We start from the raw sequence: 20,191 nt of genomic DNA on the forward strand, positions 1-20,191 counted from the left end.
GATGAAGGAGGAGAGCCTGACTAGGCTCGTTCAATCCTTCACAGTTATATAACGTACGTGGCCGCCTTCCACAACTGGAGGCCGAGCGAACGTAGCAAGATTAGACACCACCATACGCAAGGCGTATAAGGCGGCTGTTGGGGTCTCGGTGCTGACGCCCGTTATTGCCAATGGGTCGCAAGCCCCAAGGGTAGCGTTGGCCTGGCGGCCTGGGGCACTGGAAGCATCCGAAGGTCCCGGCAAAGCATGAGAAGACTGGTAACAGAACAACTTGTTTATTCTAACATAGCAAAAGAGCGGCCGGTCAGGTCGACCGAAGTGGAGAGACGGGAGAGCACGTAACTCAACAGTACAAATCGGAGCCTCTCTCCTGGCGTCCGGGGGCAGCTGCTCTTATACCCTCGGCATCGCGGGCCAGAAGGAAGGTCACGGGATGAGCCCACGTGACGGCGGAGCATGAGCCCACGACGGCGCGCACGGTCGAGCCGAGAGACATGGTGAGCCGAGTGTAGTGACGCATCGCCAACCCGCCGACGGACAGACCTGCTGGCTCCTCACTTGGGGAGCTCCGCTCCCCGGCTGCCGCGCTTTGACAAGCGTGGGCACACACACACACACGCACATACGAAGACACGTGGCACTGAAACACGCCTGGACACGCTTGGCGGGGAGGCGTTGCGGCGGCGTCGAACGGGCCAAAATGTCTGCCGCTTTGAGCGAAGCCCCGGCGTCCGTTGCATCCGCGCCGGCATTACCGCGCGTTGTAGGCGAAACGTAACAGACCGCCCCGCCGGGGGAAGGAGATCCCGATGGTCAGGGGACTGCATCCGCTGTCCGGAGGGATGTCGCTCGATGATGCTCATAACCGAAGTCGGGCGTCCTTTGGCATTTCTTGAGCGCAGCGCACAGAGAAGGCCTCGTTCTCACGTTCACGTTCACACAGGACACTGCAAAGTGACTTCGGGAGAGTTGACATTTTTGTTCTCGTTTCCGGCAAGCGTTAGAACTACGCCGAAAGTCAACCGCTCAGTCAGCAAGCACGGCACAACCCTCACTAAGCCCTGCCAGGCTCTTTCCCCTTTTATACTGCTGCCTAGTTCCTTACAGTAGTTTAGCAGCACTCAGAACGCGTCCACAAATCGGAGAATTGCACTAGAAAGCACATATCACTTTGAAACACTACACAAAAGCAATAAGTTAAAAAAAATCCTGCCTCAGGAAGAAAAACAACAGTAACAAGCAATTTTGAGGCTGATTCCCACGTTAGGGGCTTCGACTTAAGCCATCGGCGTTACCGTTGAGACTCCCCTTTTTGTAACGCACCTCAAAGGAATATTGTTGCAAAGCGAGGCTCCAGCGCAGGAGGCGGCCATTTTTGGGAGAGATGGTCTGCAGCCATTGGAGAGGGCAGTGATCCGTCTCAATGATAAACCTCGAGCCAGCTAGGTAACATGACAATTTCTGAACGGCCCACACGATACACGCACACTCTTTCTCGGTGGCGCTATACGCCTGCTCACGACTCGTCAGCTTACGACTAGCATACAGGACGGGGTGTTCTACTTCTCCATTTTCCCGTTGGCACAGTACAACGCCCATGCCTCGCTCACTAGCATCACACTGAACAACGAACCCTTTTGTGTAGTCGGGCGATCGTAGCACAGGCTGGCTTGTTAGGGCGCTCTTTAGGGCGCTAAAAGCTCTTTCCTTTGTCTCGTCCCAGACGACTGTTTGCGGCTCTGTCTTTCTTAGAGCATCCGTTAGGGGAGCCGCGATATCAGAGTACCTGGGGATGTACCTCTGATAGTAGCCGGCGACACCTAAGAACGACCGAATATCGGTCTTCGTGCGCGGTTGCGGGAAGTCTCGCACAGCGGCCACCTTTATTTCAGAGGGGCGGCGACGACCCCGACCAATCACGTGTCCGAGGTAGACAACCTCGGCCTGTGCTAACTGGCACTTGGGAGCCTTGACTGTCAAGCCCGCATCGCGCAGGCGGGTTAGCACTGCCCGCAAGTGCGCCCTATGCTCAGGCCAGGATGCGGAGAATATCGCTACGTCGTCTAGATACGGTAAAGCGAATTCTTGCTGTCCCCGCAACACTTTATCCATGAGGCTTGAAAAGCAGTATGGCGCGTTCTTCAAACCAAAACTCAAAACTTTAGGACGGAATGTCCCCATTGGTGAAATGAACGCCGCATACCTACTAGCCTCTTCTGTAAGTGGAACCTGCCAATAACCCCTGACAAGATCTAGGGTGGAAATAAACTGAGCGCTACTCACTCTCTCAAGGCGCTCCTCGATGTTAGGGATCGGATAAATTTGATCCTTAGTGATGGAATTAAGCCTGCGGTAGTCGACGCAAGGACGAGGTTCCTTGCCCGGTACCTCAACTAAAATCAAAGGGGAGGTATAATCACTCTCACCTGCTTCAATAACACCGAGCTGTAGCATCTTCTTTACCTCAGCCTCCATAATATCGCTCTGGCGGGGTGACACCCGGTACGCCTTGGATCGTACTGGCTCTGGGGAGGTAAGTTCTATGTCATGAGTAAGGACAGAAGTCCTACCAGGCCTCTCAGAGAACAGACCTTGAAACTCTTGTAAGAGCTGGTGTAGTTCGGTTTTCTGCTCAGGCGACAGCGATGCTTTACTTATTAAGTCACTAATGACTTGATCGGTGTCTTTCCTGTTCGTCACTGAGCCTAGTCCCGGAAGCTCGACCGGAAGCTCTTCGGGCACGTTTACCATCATGCACACCACTGCTTCCCGTTGCTTATAGGGTTTGAGCAGATTACAGTGGTAAACTTGCTGTGCTTTCCGCTTTCCTGGCAGACTCACCACGTAGTTAACGTCCGACAGTTTTTGAACAATCCGTGCTGGGCCCTCCCACTGCACGTCGAGTTTGTTCTTTAGCGATGTGCGCAATATCATGACCTCATCGCCCACCTCAAAACGACGGGCCCTGGCTGTCCGATCATAATAAACCTTGGCCCTCTGCTGGGCCTCTGCCATTGCTTCACCTGACAACTCCTGTGCCCTTCTTAAGCGTTCGAGGAGCTTAAGCACGTACTCTACCACGACTGGGTCGTCGCCCCTGCCTTCCCATGATTCTCGAAGCATGCGAAGCGGAGATCGCAGCGAGCGACCGTACACCAGTTCAGCTGGCGAAAACCCCGTAGCCGCATGCGGCGCGGTCCTTAATGCAAACATCACTCCAGGCAGACACAGCTCCCAGTCAGTTTGATGTTCAAAACACAATGCTCTCAACACGCGCTTCATGACGGAGTGGAGCTTCTCAACGGAATTCGACTGGGGGTGGTGCACTGAGCTGTGTAACAGCCTTACCCCGCACCTTTCGAGAAAGGCTGTCGTCAAAGCGCTAGTAAACACTGTACCCTGATCTGACTGGATTTCTGCAGGAAAACCAACTCGCGCAAATATGGACAGTAGTGCATTGACTATCTCAACTGAGCTGAGTTCTTTAAGCGGCACTGCTTCAGGGAACTTTGTCGCTGGGCAGATCACAGTCAAAATGTGTCGGTACCCCGTGGTTGTTACCGGCAGAGGTCCCACTGTATCAATAACGAGCCGTCTAAAAGGCTCCGTAATGATAGGTACCAACTTCAACGGCGCCCTCGATTTGTCCCCTGGCTTGCCCACCCGCTGACAGGTGTCGCATGTCTTCACAAAGTGGTCTGCGTCCCGAAAACACCCTGGCCAATAGTACTCTTGCAAGAGACGGTCCTTAGTTTTCTTAACTCCTAGGTGTCCGGACCACGAACCCCCATGCGACAAGCGCAACAGATCCTGACGATAGCATTGAGGCACGATCAGCTGATCGAACTCCACTCCCCTGCGGTCTAGATACTTCCGGTACAGGACCCCACCTCTTTCCACAAAGCGAGCATTTTTCTTGGCGATACCTTCCTTGACAATGCAGCGTATGTTTTCTAGGCTGCCATCCTTCTTTTGCTCGGCTATCAAAGCCGACCGGCTGACTTTTAGCAACCTGTTTAGTCCGTCTGACGTAGGCGCGATGAGCAAATCTGGAGACAGCTCTTCTAACTTTCCCGTGTCGGGATTTTCCTCTCCAGTATCTGGTGCCTTTAACGCTACAGGCTCAATTTTATTCAGTTCGGGTGTGCTCTGAATACCAGCTTGCTGCGCCTCTGACCCTTTCTCATCGTTCAACAATGTCGGTCCCGCAACTACCGCCTTTGCAGCGAGCTCCCGAACCTTCGATCTGGTTAAGGCCTGAACGCTAGCCTCACCAAACAAAAGCCCCTTCTCGCGCAGGAGGTGATCGGACCTGTTCGAAAATAGGTACGGGTACTGGGGGGGCAGCATAGATGACACTGCGGCCTCCGTCTCAAGTGCTCCGAAAGGTCCTTCAATAAGCACTTTTGCTACCGGCAGACACACGCTATGAGCTTCCACTGCTTGCTTGATCCATGCGCACTCGCCCGTGAACATATCGGGTTCTACGTAGGAGGGGTGAACTACATCCATCGTAGCTGCTGAATCGCGAAGCACTCGGCACTCTTTCCCGTTCACGAGGAGGTCTCGCATGTAAGGCTCGAGAAGCTTCATGTTCTCGTCAGTGCTGCATAAAGACAAAAACACGACTTTTGTTTTTGTTTCTGGACACTGCGCCGAAAAGTGACCCGGCTTCTGGCACGTATAACAAACGCGCGCTTGCCTCGTCTCGAACCGCTTTCTGCGTTCGGCTTCGGTTGCCGCCGTCTCCTTACGTTCGGTCGGACTGCTTTCACTCGCATCCGAACTACGTGTGTCCCCCTTTGCTCTCATGGGCGTGAACTTTGGCCTCTCAAACTTGGAGCCAAATTCACCCTTTTGACCGTCCTTAGCTCCACGAGCCCGACGCGTCACAAACTCCTCGGCTAGCTCAGCGGCTCGAGCCACCGTACTAACGTCTGGCCTATCCAAGACCCAGTACCGCACGTTCTCAGGTAACCGACTATAAAACTGTTCTAGCCCGAAACACTGCAGAACTTTCTCGTGGTCACCAAACGCTTTCTCTTCTTTGAGCCACTCCTGCATGTTTGACATAAGCCTGTACGCAAACTCTGTATATGACTCACTTTTGCCTTTCTCATTTTCCCGAAACTTCCGACGGAACGCCTCCGCTGACAGCCTGTACTTTTTTAGCAGACTCGATTTCACTTTGTCGAAATCCTCTGCCTCCTCTCTCTCCAAGCGAGCGACTACGTCGGCCGCCTCGCCGGGTAGCAAAGTGAGCAAGCGCTGTGGCCACGTTTCCCAAGAGAACCCCTGCTTCTCGCACGTTCGCTCAAAGTTAACCAGGAACAAACCAATGTCCTCTCCAAGCTTAAACGGCCGCATCAGGTCAGTCATTTTGAACAATACTCGTTCTCCTGCACCGTGTGCCTGACTTCCATTACGAGCGCGTTCCATCTCTAACTCGAGACGCTTCATTTCCAAAGCGTGTTGACGGTCGCGCTCTTCTTTTTCTTTCTCTTTTTGTTCTTTAAGTTCGCGCTCCTGTCTTTTTGCCGTCTCCCTCTCCTCAATGGTCTCAAGGCATTCCGACAGCTCGTCATCCTCAGCTTCTAACTCAAGAATAGCCCTTAGCAGTTCTGGTTTTCTGAGTTTGTCTGGGACATCCAGACCCAACTCTCTTGCAAGCTCCAGCAATTTCGGTTTGCGCAACGACTTCAAATCCATGGCTGCTCTGAATGCTGCTTTCTCTACTGCCTACTATTGTCTTGCCGCAAACTAACCCGGCAGCAACGACAACCACAATTACCAGCTCTGTTTCTGACACTAACAAAAGCCTGGCAAAACTCAGAAGAAGAAAGTCCCGCACTCACCAAACCTCGCAGCCAAGAATTCCGCGCAGTCGTTCCGCTGCAGGCAACCAGTCATCACACAGGGCTCGTTGCACTGCTCCCGGATGGTCGTTGTGCTGCTCAGCATACAGTCAACCGCATCTCTTCGCTGCTGGCCTCCGTTGTCGCGATCTCACCGCTGGCAACCAGTTGTTGGGGTCTCGGTGCTGACGCCCGTTATTGCCAATGGGTCGCAAGCCCCAAGGGTAGCGTTGGCCTGGCGGCCTGGGGCACTGGAAGCATCCGAAGGTCCCGGCAAAGCATGAGAAGACTGGTAACAGAACAACTTGTTTATTCTAACATAGCAAAAGAGCGGCCGGTCAGGTCGACCGAAGTGGAGAGACGGGAGAGCACGTAACTCAACAGTACAAATCGGAGCCTCTCTCCTGGCGTCCGGGGGCAGCTGCTCTTATACCCTCGGCATCGCGGGCCAGAAGGAAGGTCACGGGATGAGCCCACGTGACGGCGGAGCATGAGCCCACGACGGCGCGCACGGTCGAGCCGAGAGACATGGTGAGCCGAGTGTAGTGACGCATCGCCAACCCGCCGACGGACAGACCTGCTGGCTCCTCACTTGGGGAGCTCCGCTCCCCGGCTGCCGCGCTTTGACAAGCGTGGGCACACACACACACACGCACATACGAAGACACGTGGCACTGAAACACGCCTGGACACGCTTGGCGGGGAGGCGTTGCGGCGGCGTCGAACGGGCCAAAATGTCTGCCGCTTTGAGCGAAGCCCCGGCGTCCGTTGCATCCGCGCCGGCATTACCGCGCGTTGTAGGCGAAACGTAACACGGCACTCGGTCTCCTCGGGAGCACGAGCACCGAAAAATTCATGGCGCTGGGAGTCCACAACACGCTGGACGAAATAGCCGAAGCACAGAGAACGGCGCAACTCGAGCGTAATCTCTGAAACGAGAACCGGAAGACAGATACTGCGGGACCTTGGCCTCGAGCCGAGGGAAGGCAAGCAGCAGAAAGACGTACAGTACCTATACCGGATAGCATCAACAGAAAGCTCAGGGTCTGCCCGATCCAGAGGAACGTGAACCCCGAGCACAACAATTAAGGAGCGGAGGTTGGCGAGGACCAGGGCTCTCGTGGACCTCCACGCCAGAGAAGAAGGCACCGTCTACGTGGACGCGGCGGAGTATCGAGGGAGCAGCGACGAATACGCGGTGGTGGCTGTCGGGGCATCGACGGACGCAACGAAGACCGCGGCGAGCGTCCGGACTGGAGAGGCGCACCGGGCGGAGGAGGTGGCCATCGCCTTGGCCGTCTCCGACCCCGGATGCACAACAGTGTTGTGTGACTCTAGAACGGCAGTGAAGAACTACGCCAAGGGTAGCGTATGTAGTGAGGCCGCGCGCATACTGCGCAAGGCCGAAGACATCGGACGCAAAAATGCTGTGGTGATCAAGTGGTTTCCGGCCCACATGGGCAGTGACGTGTCGGAACACGGGAACGTGAACCACGTGAACCACAACAAGACGGTCAACTCGGCCGCGCGAGGACAACCAACCACGCAGCTGCAAGCACGGCCGACTCGAAGCGTTGGTCGCGGTGCAGTGTCAAGGACAAGATGACCACCTTCAACGAAATAGTGAAGTGGTACAGACTTAACATACAGACTATGCCGCCACCTCACCCGGGGCTTACCCGGAAGGAGGCAGTGTTGTACAGGCAATTACAGACGGGGTCCCTGCTCACTTGGTGCTAGCTAAGCACATGTGTCCGAGCGTGTACGCGAGTGACGTGTGTAGACTGTGCGCGAAGGAGAGAGCCACCGCGGCTCACATCCTTTGGGATTGTAGCATAAATCCGCGAGAAGCCAGCGAGAAGACGACGATCCCGCTGCAGCTAGAGACTGCAACGAGGAGCTATGACCAAGAGGCACAACTCAAGGCCGTCCAGTAGGTCTCGGCAGCTCTACAGAGGCAGCGACCGCGCGAAACCGAGGAGAAGGGGGGAAGCACCCCCAAGAAGGGGGCGGCGGCCCTCTCGGACCCGCGGAAGTAGCGAGGAACCAAGACCTCGAGGAGCACAATGCACGAGACTGACGTAGTGGCCGCGTCGCGGTAAAAGCTTCTCCTCCCTGCGTGGAGGGAGCCTAACCGACTCTGCAGGCATTTTCACTAAAGTTCTCTCTCTCTCTCTCTAATCAGCATGGGTTTCTAAAAGTATGTTCCTGCAAAACGCAGTTGTTTGAATTCATTATTGATCTCGATAACGCCATGAATTCTTTATTGGAAGTACATGCCGTGTTTATATATTTCAAGAAAGCCTTTGATAAGGTTCCACATATCCGCTTATTAAAGAAACTTTCACACCTAAACATAAAACAAGAAAATTCTCAAGTGGACCGATAGCTTTTTTAAAGGGCCACTCACAGACAGTTTGTGTAGATCAACATTTCTCTCACTTAGCCCAAGTCAAATCTAGGGTGCCCCATGGAACTGTACTCGTACCAATTTTATTTCAAATATATGTGAACTACCTAAACGCTAACATATGCTCTACAGCATATGCATACAGCATACAGCATACAGCATTGTTTGCAGACAACTGCACAATATACAGACCAGTCACTAATACCTCGGATGTTGACACATTCCAGGATGATCTAAACAAAATTAATAAATGGTGCGAAATGTGGCAGATAGAAATAAACGTTTGAAAAACAAAAGCCATTGTATTTACTACTTCAAACACCACAGTCAAATGCCGTTAAACATTAAATAACATGCTCATCGAAACGGTGCCTAATGTAAAATATTTAGGAATTAATTTGACATCGGATGTTTTGCGGAATTGCCATATAGATAAGGTGGTTATCAAAGCATCTCACGCACTTGAGTTCATTAGACGCAACCTACACTCTGCTAACAATGATAGAAAACTACTGGCTTACACTACATTAGTACGTTCGAAAATAGAGTATGCTGTTAAGAACGGCCAGCTGCAGTGCAAGTTTGCCAGCCAGTTACGCCCGCGGTGGTAACCTCATCTTGGAACGCCACCGCCAACCTCTAGCCTCGTCGCCGTTGCGAGTGAAGGAGTTCGACGAAGCAGGCTTTGTTCTGAAACCGCCACCCGGGACGGAGCAGAGTTCTACGAAGCCCCTCTGACGTCGGCTCCGGACCATTACACCTGTGTGTGCGTGCAACACGAGTATGTGAGCCCGCCTCCTCCAAAAGGGCGGGTCATCTACGGTGACGTCGAACGATGACTGAACGAACGTTTCCGTCCACTTGGAATCAAGGGGGGAACCAAGTGCTTATAAACAGCGATTGCCGGCTGCTAGAGTGTGCTCGTCGTAGTGAGCTGAGTGCTCGTTGTCATGCTCGAAATGTACTCGTGAGCTGTGTGCTCGTAAGCTGTTTGCTGTATGTTAGTCTTGCGGGCTCCATGTGGGAGTCACGCTAGACTGTCGGTGTATGTCTTGTCTAAGATGTAAATAATGTAAATAAATCCTGTTCACCGAGTTCCTCTCTACGACCTTCAACTCCTTCAAATGGTGGCAGCGGCGAGATCGTCCGACGACTCCTACATCTGGTTGACAGCGGTGGGATCGTCCGACAACTCCTACAACTGAATGGCAGCGGTGAGATCGGCCTACGGCTCCTAAATCGGCCTACGACTCGGAGAAAGCAACGGCAGCTGACGGACGTTGGCACATGGTGACCGACCGGTATCCTGATCAAGTTGGAAGCGACTTGGGATTTGGTGCTGCTTCAGTGGGTAAGCGTTTGGTTTTGTCTGTAAAATTTACCAGGCTTCAATTTCTCTGTGTTTTTGATTTGATTCGCTGGGGATCTTTTACTTGTATTTTGATTTGCGTGGGTATCGCAACAAGTATTGTGTGACAGCAGAGCCAAAGCTTAAAGTAGCGACCATGGTCCTAATGTGTTTGACGAGGGCTGACCTGTTTGGTTGTGTGAGGAGATCGAGGTGGACGTAGAGGAGGACTTGACGGAATCAAAGATTCGTAAGACAATCCTAGAAAGTAACAATGATTCGAAATTCATAGAACAAATGAGTAAACGAATTCTAAACAAAAAACGGGAACAGGTAGCAATTAGGCAAGAGCAGGAAGAATTTAGGCAGAAACAGGAAGAATTAAGCTAGGCAGAAACTGAAAGGGGTTTCGCAGGAAGAAGGCCTAACAGAAGTAACGAGGCAGTACATTGATGCACTGAACAAAGGGATTGAAGGTTTTGAGCAGTTAATCGAGCAAAGTCAACAGCGGCTTGAGAAATCTGTAGGCTGGACGCAGCGAAAGTGGGAGGAAGTAGACAGCAGATTTCAGTCGAAAGCCGACAGAAGTAGTAGTACCTGTGAGAGTAGCAGCACGTTCACAGGTGAACTCGAAGTGCTAGCAGCTAACGATGCCTTAGTGGCAACAGAGGCCGTTAAAGCGCAGAGTGAGAGCGACGAGGTGCTGTGCCAACAGAGGACTGTAGAGACAGCTAGGCCAGCTGCGAACAAATTGGCACAGTTACCGCGCGTGTGCGTCGCATCTCATGGTAGCAAGGTCGTTAGCGAGGTACAGAATACTACGGACTTGACAGACGCCAGCACCCATGTCGAGTCAGATCTCCGTGCCGAAGAGAAGTGCCAGCTGGGCGATGCAGTTGAGAGTAGTTCTCGGGACGGCGAGCTCCGTAGCTCACGAGAGAACAACTGCATTGTTCAGGGATCGGTGCGGCTCTCCGCCAGTCTGGGTAGCCAAGAGAGGAATGATTTAGTTAAGGATCATTTAGACTGTGCGGGTAAGAGACCGATCCGGGCCGACGAGATGTGTAACGGCCAACACGAGGCGCGAGATGACGGCATCAAAGAGAGTTCGACCAGAAAGCGCCGCAGAAAGAAGCGCCGAAAAGATCGGAATGCGGTGGCTAATGTAGCGAAGCCAAAGACGGCGACAGGCGCGAAAAGGCAGGGCGCGGAGAAAAGAAAGGTGTGGTCGTCATTGACGATGTTGACGCACCCAACACGTTCGAGCCACCGGTCAAAAGGAGACCGAGAAGCATGTTCTGCACGGACGCGGACAAAGGGCACGGGGCAGTTAAATTCCTCGTCGTTCCGTCGTTCTTTTCGAAGCTCAGCGTGTAGTACAAAGAAGCGCAAGGTGGCAAGACGAGACCAGGTGGGGAGTAGCGACGCGGTCAATCGAGGTCGTGATGAAAGAGGGGCGCCAGGACGCAAATTGGCAGGGGACTGTAACGACTTATGGGAGCTGATAGTGAGTCAGCCCTTTTGTTGTTCCTCGGTAGCCAGAGTAGCTTTCGGACCGCGACCACCTCGAGTACGGCTCAAATAGTATGAGTCAGTTGTAAATGCTTGGAACGGGAGGCCAAGAGAGCTTCCGGAGAAGTAAAGCATGTTTTTTTTAAATTTTTTTTGAACATTTGCAAATTTTCGCGATTTGGGACTAGGATTTCTTTCAATAAGTAAAAGTATGAGCTTTGTGTTTTGTTTGAGAAGCTCAGAGATTTGAAAGACGCGTTCTAAGTAAACTTGTAATTTAGCGAGTTGTTAATGAGTAAATAGGCTTTCTTTTTTTTTGTAAGTGAGTAGCCTGAAGGACAAAGTTATCGTTGAGAGGCCTATGGTAACACGCGTGTGTTTTAGTTAACCTTCTTTTTTATGTGTTTTTTTATTTTCCAAGGTTAACCACGTAGATTTCCAGTAAGTGCGTGATTTGCACTGAGAAGAACTCTTAGGTCCATTAGCGCATGTCCTGTGCTGACGGAAGGAAGCAGATTTTTGACTGGGTTGCTCGTGTGTGTTAATGGCAGCCGTATTCTGACTTCTCTGGTACGCGTGCGTAGAGCTAGTCATTAGAAGACACATTTTTTTAAAGGTTCCTCTGTATTGCGTAAGTTACGCAAGTTTGGTTGTTCGTTTGGGGAACGTGTCTTGTATGGACTAAAGGAACAAATGTGAGAAAGCGTAATGAAACGTTTGTGTATGACGCAAGCCCGTGTTCGGAATAGGGACCACAAAGCTAGCGCGATTGTGATTACGTACCTCTGGAGTTGGCCAGGCTGTTGAGTGGCAACAGTACGTGAGATAAGTACGCCACTGCGATAAGGTAAGAACAGGCTGTTCGTGAAGTTAGGCTGCTTAAGTTATGTTCGGGTATTGGTGGTTAACAGCCTTCAGTTTGATTCTGCGTAAACCTTTACTCTTGTGTAGCACGACAGTCAGATCTGGTTAAACTCAGGGGGAACGTGAACGCTCGCTTTGGCGGCACAAAATTTTGGGGCAGAATTTGGGGTTCCCAGTTGAGTGACTTGCATTGAAATTTTGATAGGAAGCCTGGCAGGGTAACAGCTAATTCCGGGCGTTTGAACGCTGAGCGGTATTGTGTTGCCGGGATCGACTCTTCTGTGCCAGTTGTTGTGAGATGGTTGAAGGCATTCCAAGTGCGCAGGGGTTGCAGAGAGCAAAGCCATCGTCTTGCTCGCCAGCCATTCTCTTCCTGCCCAGCGGTTACCAGCACTGGCCAGGCGAGATTTTCCGGGCCATGGAGGCGCTGTTAAGAACAGCCAGCTGCAGTGCAAGTTTGCCAGCCAGTTACGCCCGCGGTGGTAACCTCATCTTGGAACGCCGCCGCCAACCTCTAGCCTCGTCGCCGTTGCGAGTGAAAGAGTTCGACGAAGCAGGCTTTGTGCTGAAACCGCCACCCGGGATGGAGCACAGTTCTACGAAGCCCCTCTGACGTCGGCTCCGGACCATTACACCTGTGTGTGCGTGCAACACGAGTATGTGAGCCCGCCTCCTCCAAAAGGGCGGGTCATCTACGGTGACGTCGAACGATGACTGAACGAACGTTTCCGTCCACTTAGAATCAAGGGGGGGACCAAGTGCTTATAAACAGCGATTGCCGGCTGCTAGAGTGTGCTCGTCGTAGTGAGCTGAGTGCTCGTTGTCATGCTCGAAATGTACTCGTGAGCTGTGTGCTCGTAAGCTGTTTGCTGTATGTTAGTCTTGCGGGCTCCATGTGGGAGTCACGCTAGACTGTCGGTGTATGTCTTGTCTAAGATGTAAATAATGTAAATAAATCCTGTTCACCGAGTTCCTCTCTACGACCTTCAACTCCTTGAAATGGTGGCAGCGGCGAGATCGTCCGACGACTCCTACATCTGTTTGACAGCGGTGGGATCGTCCGACAACTCTTACAATGCATCTATAATGTGGAACCCTCATCGATTATACCTAATGAACAAACTAGAATCGCTTCAGAACAAAGCCACTCGTTTCATTGCAAGGAAGTACTCTCGAACACTGTCTTTTTTCCAAAAACTTTACCACAGTCATTCACCATTCGCCACCTGTTACATCACGCCCGCTCACCACGTTTTTCCTCGACTAGACCATTCCTTCAAAGTGCAGCCTATATATGCGTGATCTAACCACTTTTTTTACTCGCCACTTCTTGTCACTATCAGACACTAGAATGAGCTCTCAGAAGATGCTACATGTCTTACGAATCATGATACATTTGTTAGCCACTTAAAGAGCACATTCTTATGAACATTACTGCTTTTGTTTCCTACTTCTATTACATTCAGATTCAGTTCAATTGTGTCAGGTTACTGTTATTTTTCTTTCCTGTGGTTTTAAATTGCAGATCCCCTCTTGGGTTCAGTGTACTTAGTGCCGAGTATCTGGAAACTGCAAGGCCTGTTAGATTATTTGGTCATAATTCTCGCTCCATTGTTTTACATTAACTATAATCTGTATAGGAAGTTATATTGCGATGTTTGCATCATTGCGTATGGCACGGAGGAAGGAAACTAAGGAGAGGCCCTGACGTCACTCTTTGTGAAGCAAAAGTGAAGCCGGAATTTGGCGTTGCTCATGGCGATGCTCCGCCTTTTGGGCCACCCTCCTCTCTTGTTTACATCTTTCGCGAAACCACGCCGCGCTGCGCGTGGTGTCGCGCGCGGAGCGCGCGCGCTCGCGCAACATCTGGCAGAGCACGGTGCAGGTAACACAGCGCAACAAGACACGGTGACTAACGCAAACCCGCCCACTCAGCGCCTTTGCCACGGCCCGAAACCTACCAGAGCAACACGTGTGAGCGCTCAAAACCACAACAACGCCGCCATTGTGGCCCAAAAGGCGTGGCCATACAACAGAAAAAATAAAAAAGCAGCAAAAAAATGAGAACCTACTACGTCATTTCCGCCACACTTTTCTCCTAGCGCGCGGAGGGGGTAGGGCCTCTCCTTAGTTTCCTTCCTCCGTGGCGTATGGGGAACCAGCGCTGGATAGGCGGCGCGTCGAGGATGGATGGGATGGATGGATATTATGAGCGTCCCCTTTGGAACGGGGCGGTGGGTTGCGCCACCAAGCTCTTAATAGAGTGCGTTGCACGCCGCCCTGGTGACGAAACGCGGCATATTCAAGCCTCTCGACCAGACGACACGTCCGCGGCCGTTTCATAGTTCGCACACATGGAGGAATTCGCACATATGGTTCACATGTTTCCATTTTCGCGCCGCTTCAAGTGGACAGTTTTCGTAAAGAAGCTAGCGCCATCAAGTGAAGAAATGACGAAAGAAGCTTTTTTAAGCTTTATATATTTTTCACAGTGTGTAGCGGCGAGCACGTGCGTTTATTTAACGGTTGTGCCGTGTGCCGTTCCCATGCTTGTGTGGCAGCCTGTCTCGCAAATCTAGTAGCTACGGCGCCGGTCTTGCTGTTTCGGAAGTATTAGTTGGCCTGAATACATTCCATACTTCTCTGGCTAGACATAAGAAATTCTGATGTTACTTGGCCACAGCAGTCAATGGAGAAGAAAGCTTTATCGCATCAGCTGACTCGGGTAAGCAAAGGTTTGAGTGCTCCGCTGCTTGATCCGTAACAGCCCTGGCTACATTTAGCACTAATTACATAAATTTACCGGATGCATCTCAGCGCCGAGTCCTCATCCGCATGCGCATTTTTAAAAAACACATAGGCGGCTTAGTCGCGCGTGCGCCGGCAGTATGCGCACACAACTCGTATTACAAGGCAGCTTCCCTGCCACATAATTCTTGGCAATGAATGCAAACTAATAACGTTTCGTATCGTTCGCTTGGTGTGGTGGCATTGGAAGGAGCTTGGCGGTGGTATTGCGAAGGAAAAATGGTTGGTACACATGCCGGATGGTGCACGGTATTGCTCATTTTGTTTCCGACGAAATGCCGACTGCAGATTCTGCTGTTTGGCACAGGCTGCCACGGCTGACCGTCTTCACTATCGAATAAACCAAGCACACACGCGAAATTCCATTTAGAAACCCGCCCGACACCGCTTGACAGGGCGACAAGACGGGAACTTACTCCGCTCGCCTGACTGCTTGGATGCAACGCCGCCTCCGTTCTTGTTCGTAGGGTTTAGATGGAAAAACGCAGAAGGATACATCCTCCCTCATTCCGAGGTAGTTGTGACACTTGTATACGCAACAGTACCGTCGGCGTCCTTTTGTTTTCCTTCGACTTTCAGCGCACGCAACGCCGCTACCAGAGCAATTTTCCTCCGCGGGAGCGGCTGCATTGTGCACGTTCTGACCGCCAGGATGGTGCTGCAGGTGTCGTAAAAACTGCAGCGCTGGTTCCCCATAGGCTGATAGTTTTATGTTAACTATAGTGTGTACTAGATTCATTGCCTTGTATCGCGCTTTCTTTTCCTCCTTTCTCTTCTTTCTTTTTCTTGCCGTTACATAGTTATTTTCAATTAGGGGAAATGAGACATCCACCCAACCGCAGCAATTGCTACAAAGGATTCATTGCCCCTAATTTCCCCTAATTATAATTACTTCTCTCCACCTCGTAGGTTTACGCAGAACTATTATGTCAAACTCTGGCCTTTGCTTTGAGTTACTGACAAATTCGACTTTGCCCTGCTGCCTTCTGCTAGCCGCCTGGTTAGCTTGGATGGTAAAGCGGCTGCCCCGGAAAGGCGGTGGTCCCGGGTTCAAGTCCCTGACCAGGACGAATTTTTCTTCAACTGCGAGGCTTTTCTTTCGAGGAACCTGTATGGGTTTCCTTTGTAGCAATTGCTACGGTTTGGTGGATGTCTCATTTCCCCTAATTAATTACTTCTCTCCACCTTGCAGGTTTCAGCGGAACTATTATGTAGTTATTTTCAATGAGTTGCAATGTATTTTCTTTTTGTTATCATTTCCCCCTATGTAATGCCCCCACCGGGCCTTTAGTGTAACGGGATAAAAATAATTAACGCAGACTAATTGAAGACGGCAGACCTGAAAGTTCTTGTTCTTTATAGTTCACTTATCATTATTTTGTGATTGTTGTATTTGTTTTATTACAACCAGCAGGCAATGCAAGCCCCAGATAATGGAAACAGTTTTGATTGCACTTACATATTTTTGTCTGACTTGCTTCGTTTCCTCCCTCACTTTTTCCTGGACGTCAGGGTGATTCGCAAGCATGTAGCATACGAAGCTCAGAGCCACGGAGGTCGTTCCAAAACTGAAGCGGGGTAGCACAGTGAGGGTCATTTGGCGCATGCTCTCTCATTTCCTACTAGGTTCATCTCCTTATTATTTTTTTTTTCGTATGCCACATAACCTAAATACAGAGGTTATAGCACTTGTCTGCTTCTGCATATTTTTAATGGCAGAAAAATTCAACTTGTCTACAATGATGGCATCTGCCTTGATTATTGAGGATCTTATAAGAAAGGTGTAATAAACGCCTGCTCCATATATTGGACCACAAATATATAATCGATTCCTTCTAGATTTGAACGCCCGAATCCGAAATTGGACGTGGCTATGGCATTGAATAAACACTATGCTTGGATAAGTAAGAAGTTACTATCAAGTTTATTTGATGGATGTCTGACGTACTTTTGCGGCAGGCCCTCTGAGAACGGACATATGGACAATGTTGGAACGAGCAGCGGATATTGCACTAAACCATGCTTAGAACTTTTATTGTCGTACAGCATGATTACACAACTTTCTTTTTTATTGTCTGAATATATACGCACAGCAAATTTTCACTCATCATCTGCATCTTCAATACTTTATTGGTTCGGTGACTTATTACAGTGGGTCAGCGTTAATGGCATGTATAGCCCAATTACATTACAGTATAATACCGCGATGTAAATATTGACACGTGTACATGTTTATCTTTCTCGGGTGATCAGGTTTCACTGCTTAACAAATGTTATCACGCAGCGGAGGACGCGCCTGCATGTATAGGAAACTTCTGGAACGTTATCGATGGTTCCACCATCCGAATGCACACCTGTGTCTGAAGCCACCAAATACGCCGAGGACTGTAGGTAGCTCGCGTGAACCCTTACGACCGCTGCTCAAGGTCGTCAAAAGCTGCGGCGTGACAGTGGCGCGCTTACACCACTTTTCCCGACTGGTTCTCTTGTTTGGTTGTGGATCCCGCCTCACAACTCTGGCCTTTCAACCAAACTCCTTGCACGCTATGATAACCCCTACCGCGTCATAGACTGCACCTCCGCTGTCACCTACGTTGTAGAACCTGTGACCCCATCACCCGACCTTAGGCATCGCGGGCGTGACACGGTTCATGTAAACCGACTTAAGCCGTACTATGACCGCCTCATACTACCTAAGCCGTAAGTCGCCAGGATGGCTCCTCTTCTCTCCCGGGGGCTATTGTAGTGAAGAGGAGGACGAAAAAAACGCTCTTGTGTCGGCTGTGTGCTCGATCAGCGTTCGTATACTGCCGGTGCAACTAGACTCTGCCTAGTGTCTTATAATAAATCCTCATATTACATTCCGAATTGTCGTTGGCATATATAGGCATGAGCTTACCCGGCAATTAGGAGCATTCCCGTGTTGACAGAAATTTCCCTTGCGGACATCTTCTTTTCGATCTTCAACACACCTGAAACAATAACAAATGATAATCTACACTTCTAGTCCATTCACTGCACTTTGTTCTCGAAATGCTTGTTAAAACAGTGAGTGCAACAGCTTATCTGCACGTAGGAACTCCAATAAAATAATGTACAGTTAAACCTCGATATAACGAAGTATGTAAAATCGGCAATTCGCTTCGTTAGACAAAAATTTCAATGTATTGAAATTCGACCTTTTATGCAAATAAGTACAGTCACCGACCAATTTTTGTTACACGGAAAGGGGCCGCAGAATTATTTATCAGGCAATCGAAAAAAAGGAAATTTGAATGAGGAAAACAATTTGATGAATTTGGGAGTCGGCGACGAATGATACTGTTTCATGCTACGTGGACGACATCTTCACATCAGCGGTACGAGTTAAGCGAAGCCAGCCACGCTTTCGCGTGCATTCCGCCCCCGTGTCGCCCGCAGTAGGACGACGCTATCATGACAAGCGCCGGCAGCAGGGAGCGAATGCTTCGTCTGCTTCTCGCTGCAACGAGTCACCGAAACTCGAGATTACGCAACCTCCAATACTAAATGCCCAAGACGACAGCTAACGTGATGCTACGCCGTCTCGGCATGCCCGCTCTTTTCACACGCGGTAGATTACCTCTAAAGCAGGGTGCGCGGTTGCGTATGCGCAGCCATGGCTGAGACGCCCGCCAGAAATCTGCGCCACCTTACGCACCCCCCCCCCCCCCCCCATGCTGCCCCTTGCACGCGCGCTTGATTGCGTTACCGCGAGCGAGCTCCCCCCCCCCCCCCCCCCCTCCCGTCTTTCCCTTTGCTCGCACGGGAAGACGGCACTCGTAAAGCCACCATCTTTCTTGTCTTACCCTCGCACACTTTCACTCGCACCTAAAGCACAAAGTGCGCAGGCCGCGATGGGATCTTATCGCACTTGAGCTTTAGACGGAACATGATGCGGCTCCACTGCAGTGGTCGTTCTTGTCGCGCCGCACGCGATTTCAGAGGTGTGTTTGCAAGCAGATGTTTGTAATTCAGTCATTTGATCATCAGCGTCTGCGGAAGTTCCCATTTATTGTCTCGGCATTCGTTTGCTGCGGAAGCAAAATTTCATTATATTTAAATCGCATGCACACACACTTCGTTATGGTGAGGTTCTAAATACATGGTGCTCTATGGACAAGAGGTTATGAAAAGTTAAATACTTCATTATATCGAGAATTTTGTTATATTGAAGTTCGTAATATTGAGGTTTCAGTGTAATATATATTTTTGCTTGCGGCTTTCAGCAACGTTAACCAGTATGCTCCAGGAGTGCATATAAGACTCGTGATGGGACTGCATAATTATTAAACAGACTACTGCGGTATAGTCAAATGCTTGCAAATAACGCAGTATTTTATAACCATTTCCGGTCTAATATTACCATTAACAGACGTGAGCAACATAGTGCTGCTGTTTCTTTGACGCGGGGTGTAACTACTTCTTCTATAGATATTTAGCTTCATTATTGAAATTCCATGCTCCCGGATGGTGCACGTTTACAATGTATGCTTGCGCCCAACAAGAGTGAGCGCACTCTGTTGGGAGATGCGAGAATTCCCAGTAATGGAAATAAATATGGGAAGTGCACTTAATTACTCCCACATTATAAAGTTTTCAATTCTCTTTTGTTCTTTAAGTAGATAACAATAGCCAATGTATCCGGTACGCATATGACTGACAAAGCAGGCACCGGTTTACTGAAACTTTATGGTGTTGACCATACCGTTGGTCACTTCACTTTTAGCTTCTTCCTCCTCTGTTTCAGCGTCAAGCAGTATCTGCAAGATGTCTTTCTTGCCATCCTGAAGAAGAAAATAAAAAAGTTTATATTTCACAGTTTAACAGCAGATGTACACCCCGCCAGAAAAGTTTACGGACCACGGGATCTCAAAATACGTTCAATTTCTGAGCAGCCTGTAGCAGTAGCCAGTAAAACTGTATATATATATACGACAATGTTGTTAGCATATTCTAGCCAAGGCCCGAAATGTAAATACCAGGCTGCGTTGTGAGGTTGCGGAGATATTCAGCTTTTTCTCACATTTCACGGTTCGTAATATTTTGTGGCCGGGTGTACATATAGTGTTGCGGTGCGATCAAGTCGGCGCACACAGCGATAGCACCTGGCAAGCGTAGACGCTTCCATGAAGTCTCCCTTAGAAAATAGAGGGATAGACCTGCTCAAGGAAAACCCTAAGTTTCACCCATAGCAGCGGTACAAGTAGTGCTACAAGTACAACGACAATAAAGACTGGCACGACGGCTCCGACGTCGCCAACTTGGGATCAAACGAAGAGTGGGGCAATTATAGCTTTCTTTTTCGACGACTCCCTTTGCCAAGGAAACATGATGATGATAAACATAATACTGACATCTGCAAAATCTACTTAA

The 20,191-nt window shown here is 50.3% G+C and overlaps 1 protein-coding gene across 1 annotated transcript in view; it reads right to left on the bottom strand.

Annotated features, from left to right (window-relative positions):
• LOC126531785 (cytochrome P450 3A43-like) overlaps nucleotides 1–20,191 on the bottom strand; it is a 101,029-nt gene that overhangs the window by 19,297 nt on the left and 61,541 nt on the right. Inside the window, exons 8-10 of the mRNA XM_050179512.3 lie at nucleotides 19,524–19,602; nucleotides 17,697–17,769; nucleotides 16,257–16,365 (exon numbers count right to left, since the gene is read on the bottom strand). Coding sequence (XP_050035469.1) covers nucleotides 16,257–16,365; nucleotides 17,697–17,769; nucleotides 19,524–19,602 — 261 coding nt within the window. The remainder of the gene's footprint in view (nucleotides 1–16,256; nucleotides 16,366–17,696; nucleotides 17,770–19,523; nucleotides 19,603–20,191) is intronic.

The sequence above is a fragment of the Dermacentor andersoni genome, chromosome 5 (assembly GCF_023375885.2).
Source record: "Dermacentor andersoni chromosome 5, qqDerAnde1_hic_scaffold, whole genome shotgun sequence".
Classification (NCBI taxonomy): domain Eukaryota; kingdom Metazoa; phylum Arthropoda; class Arachnida; order Ixodida; family Ixodidae; genus Dermacentor; species Dermacentor andersoni.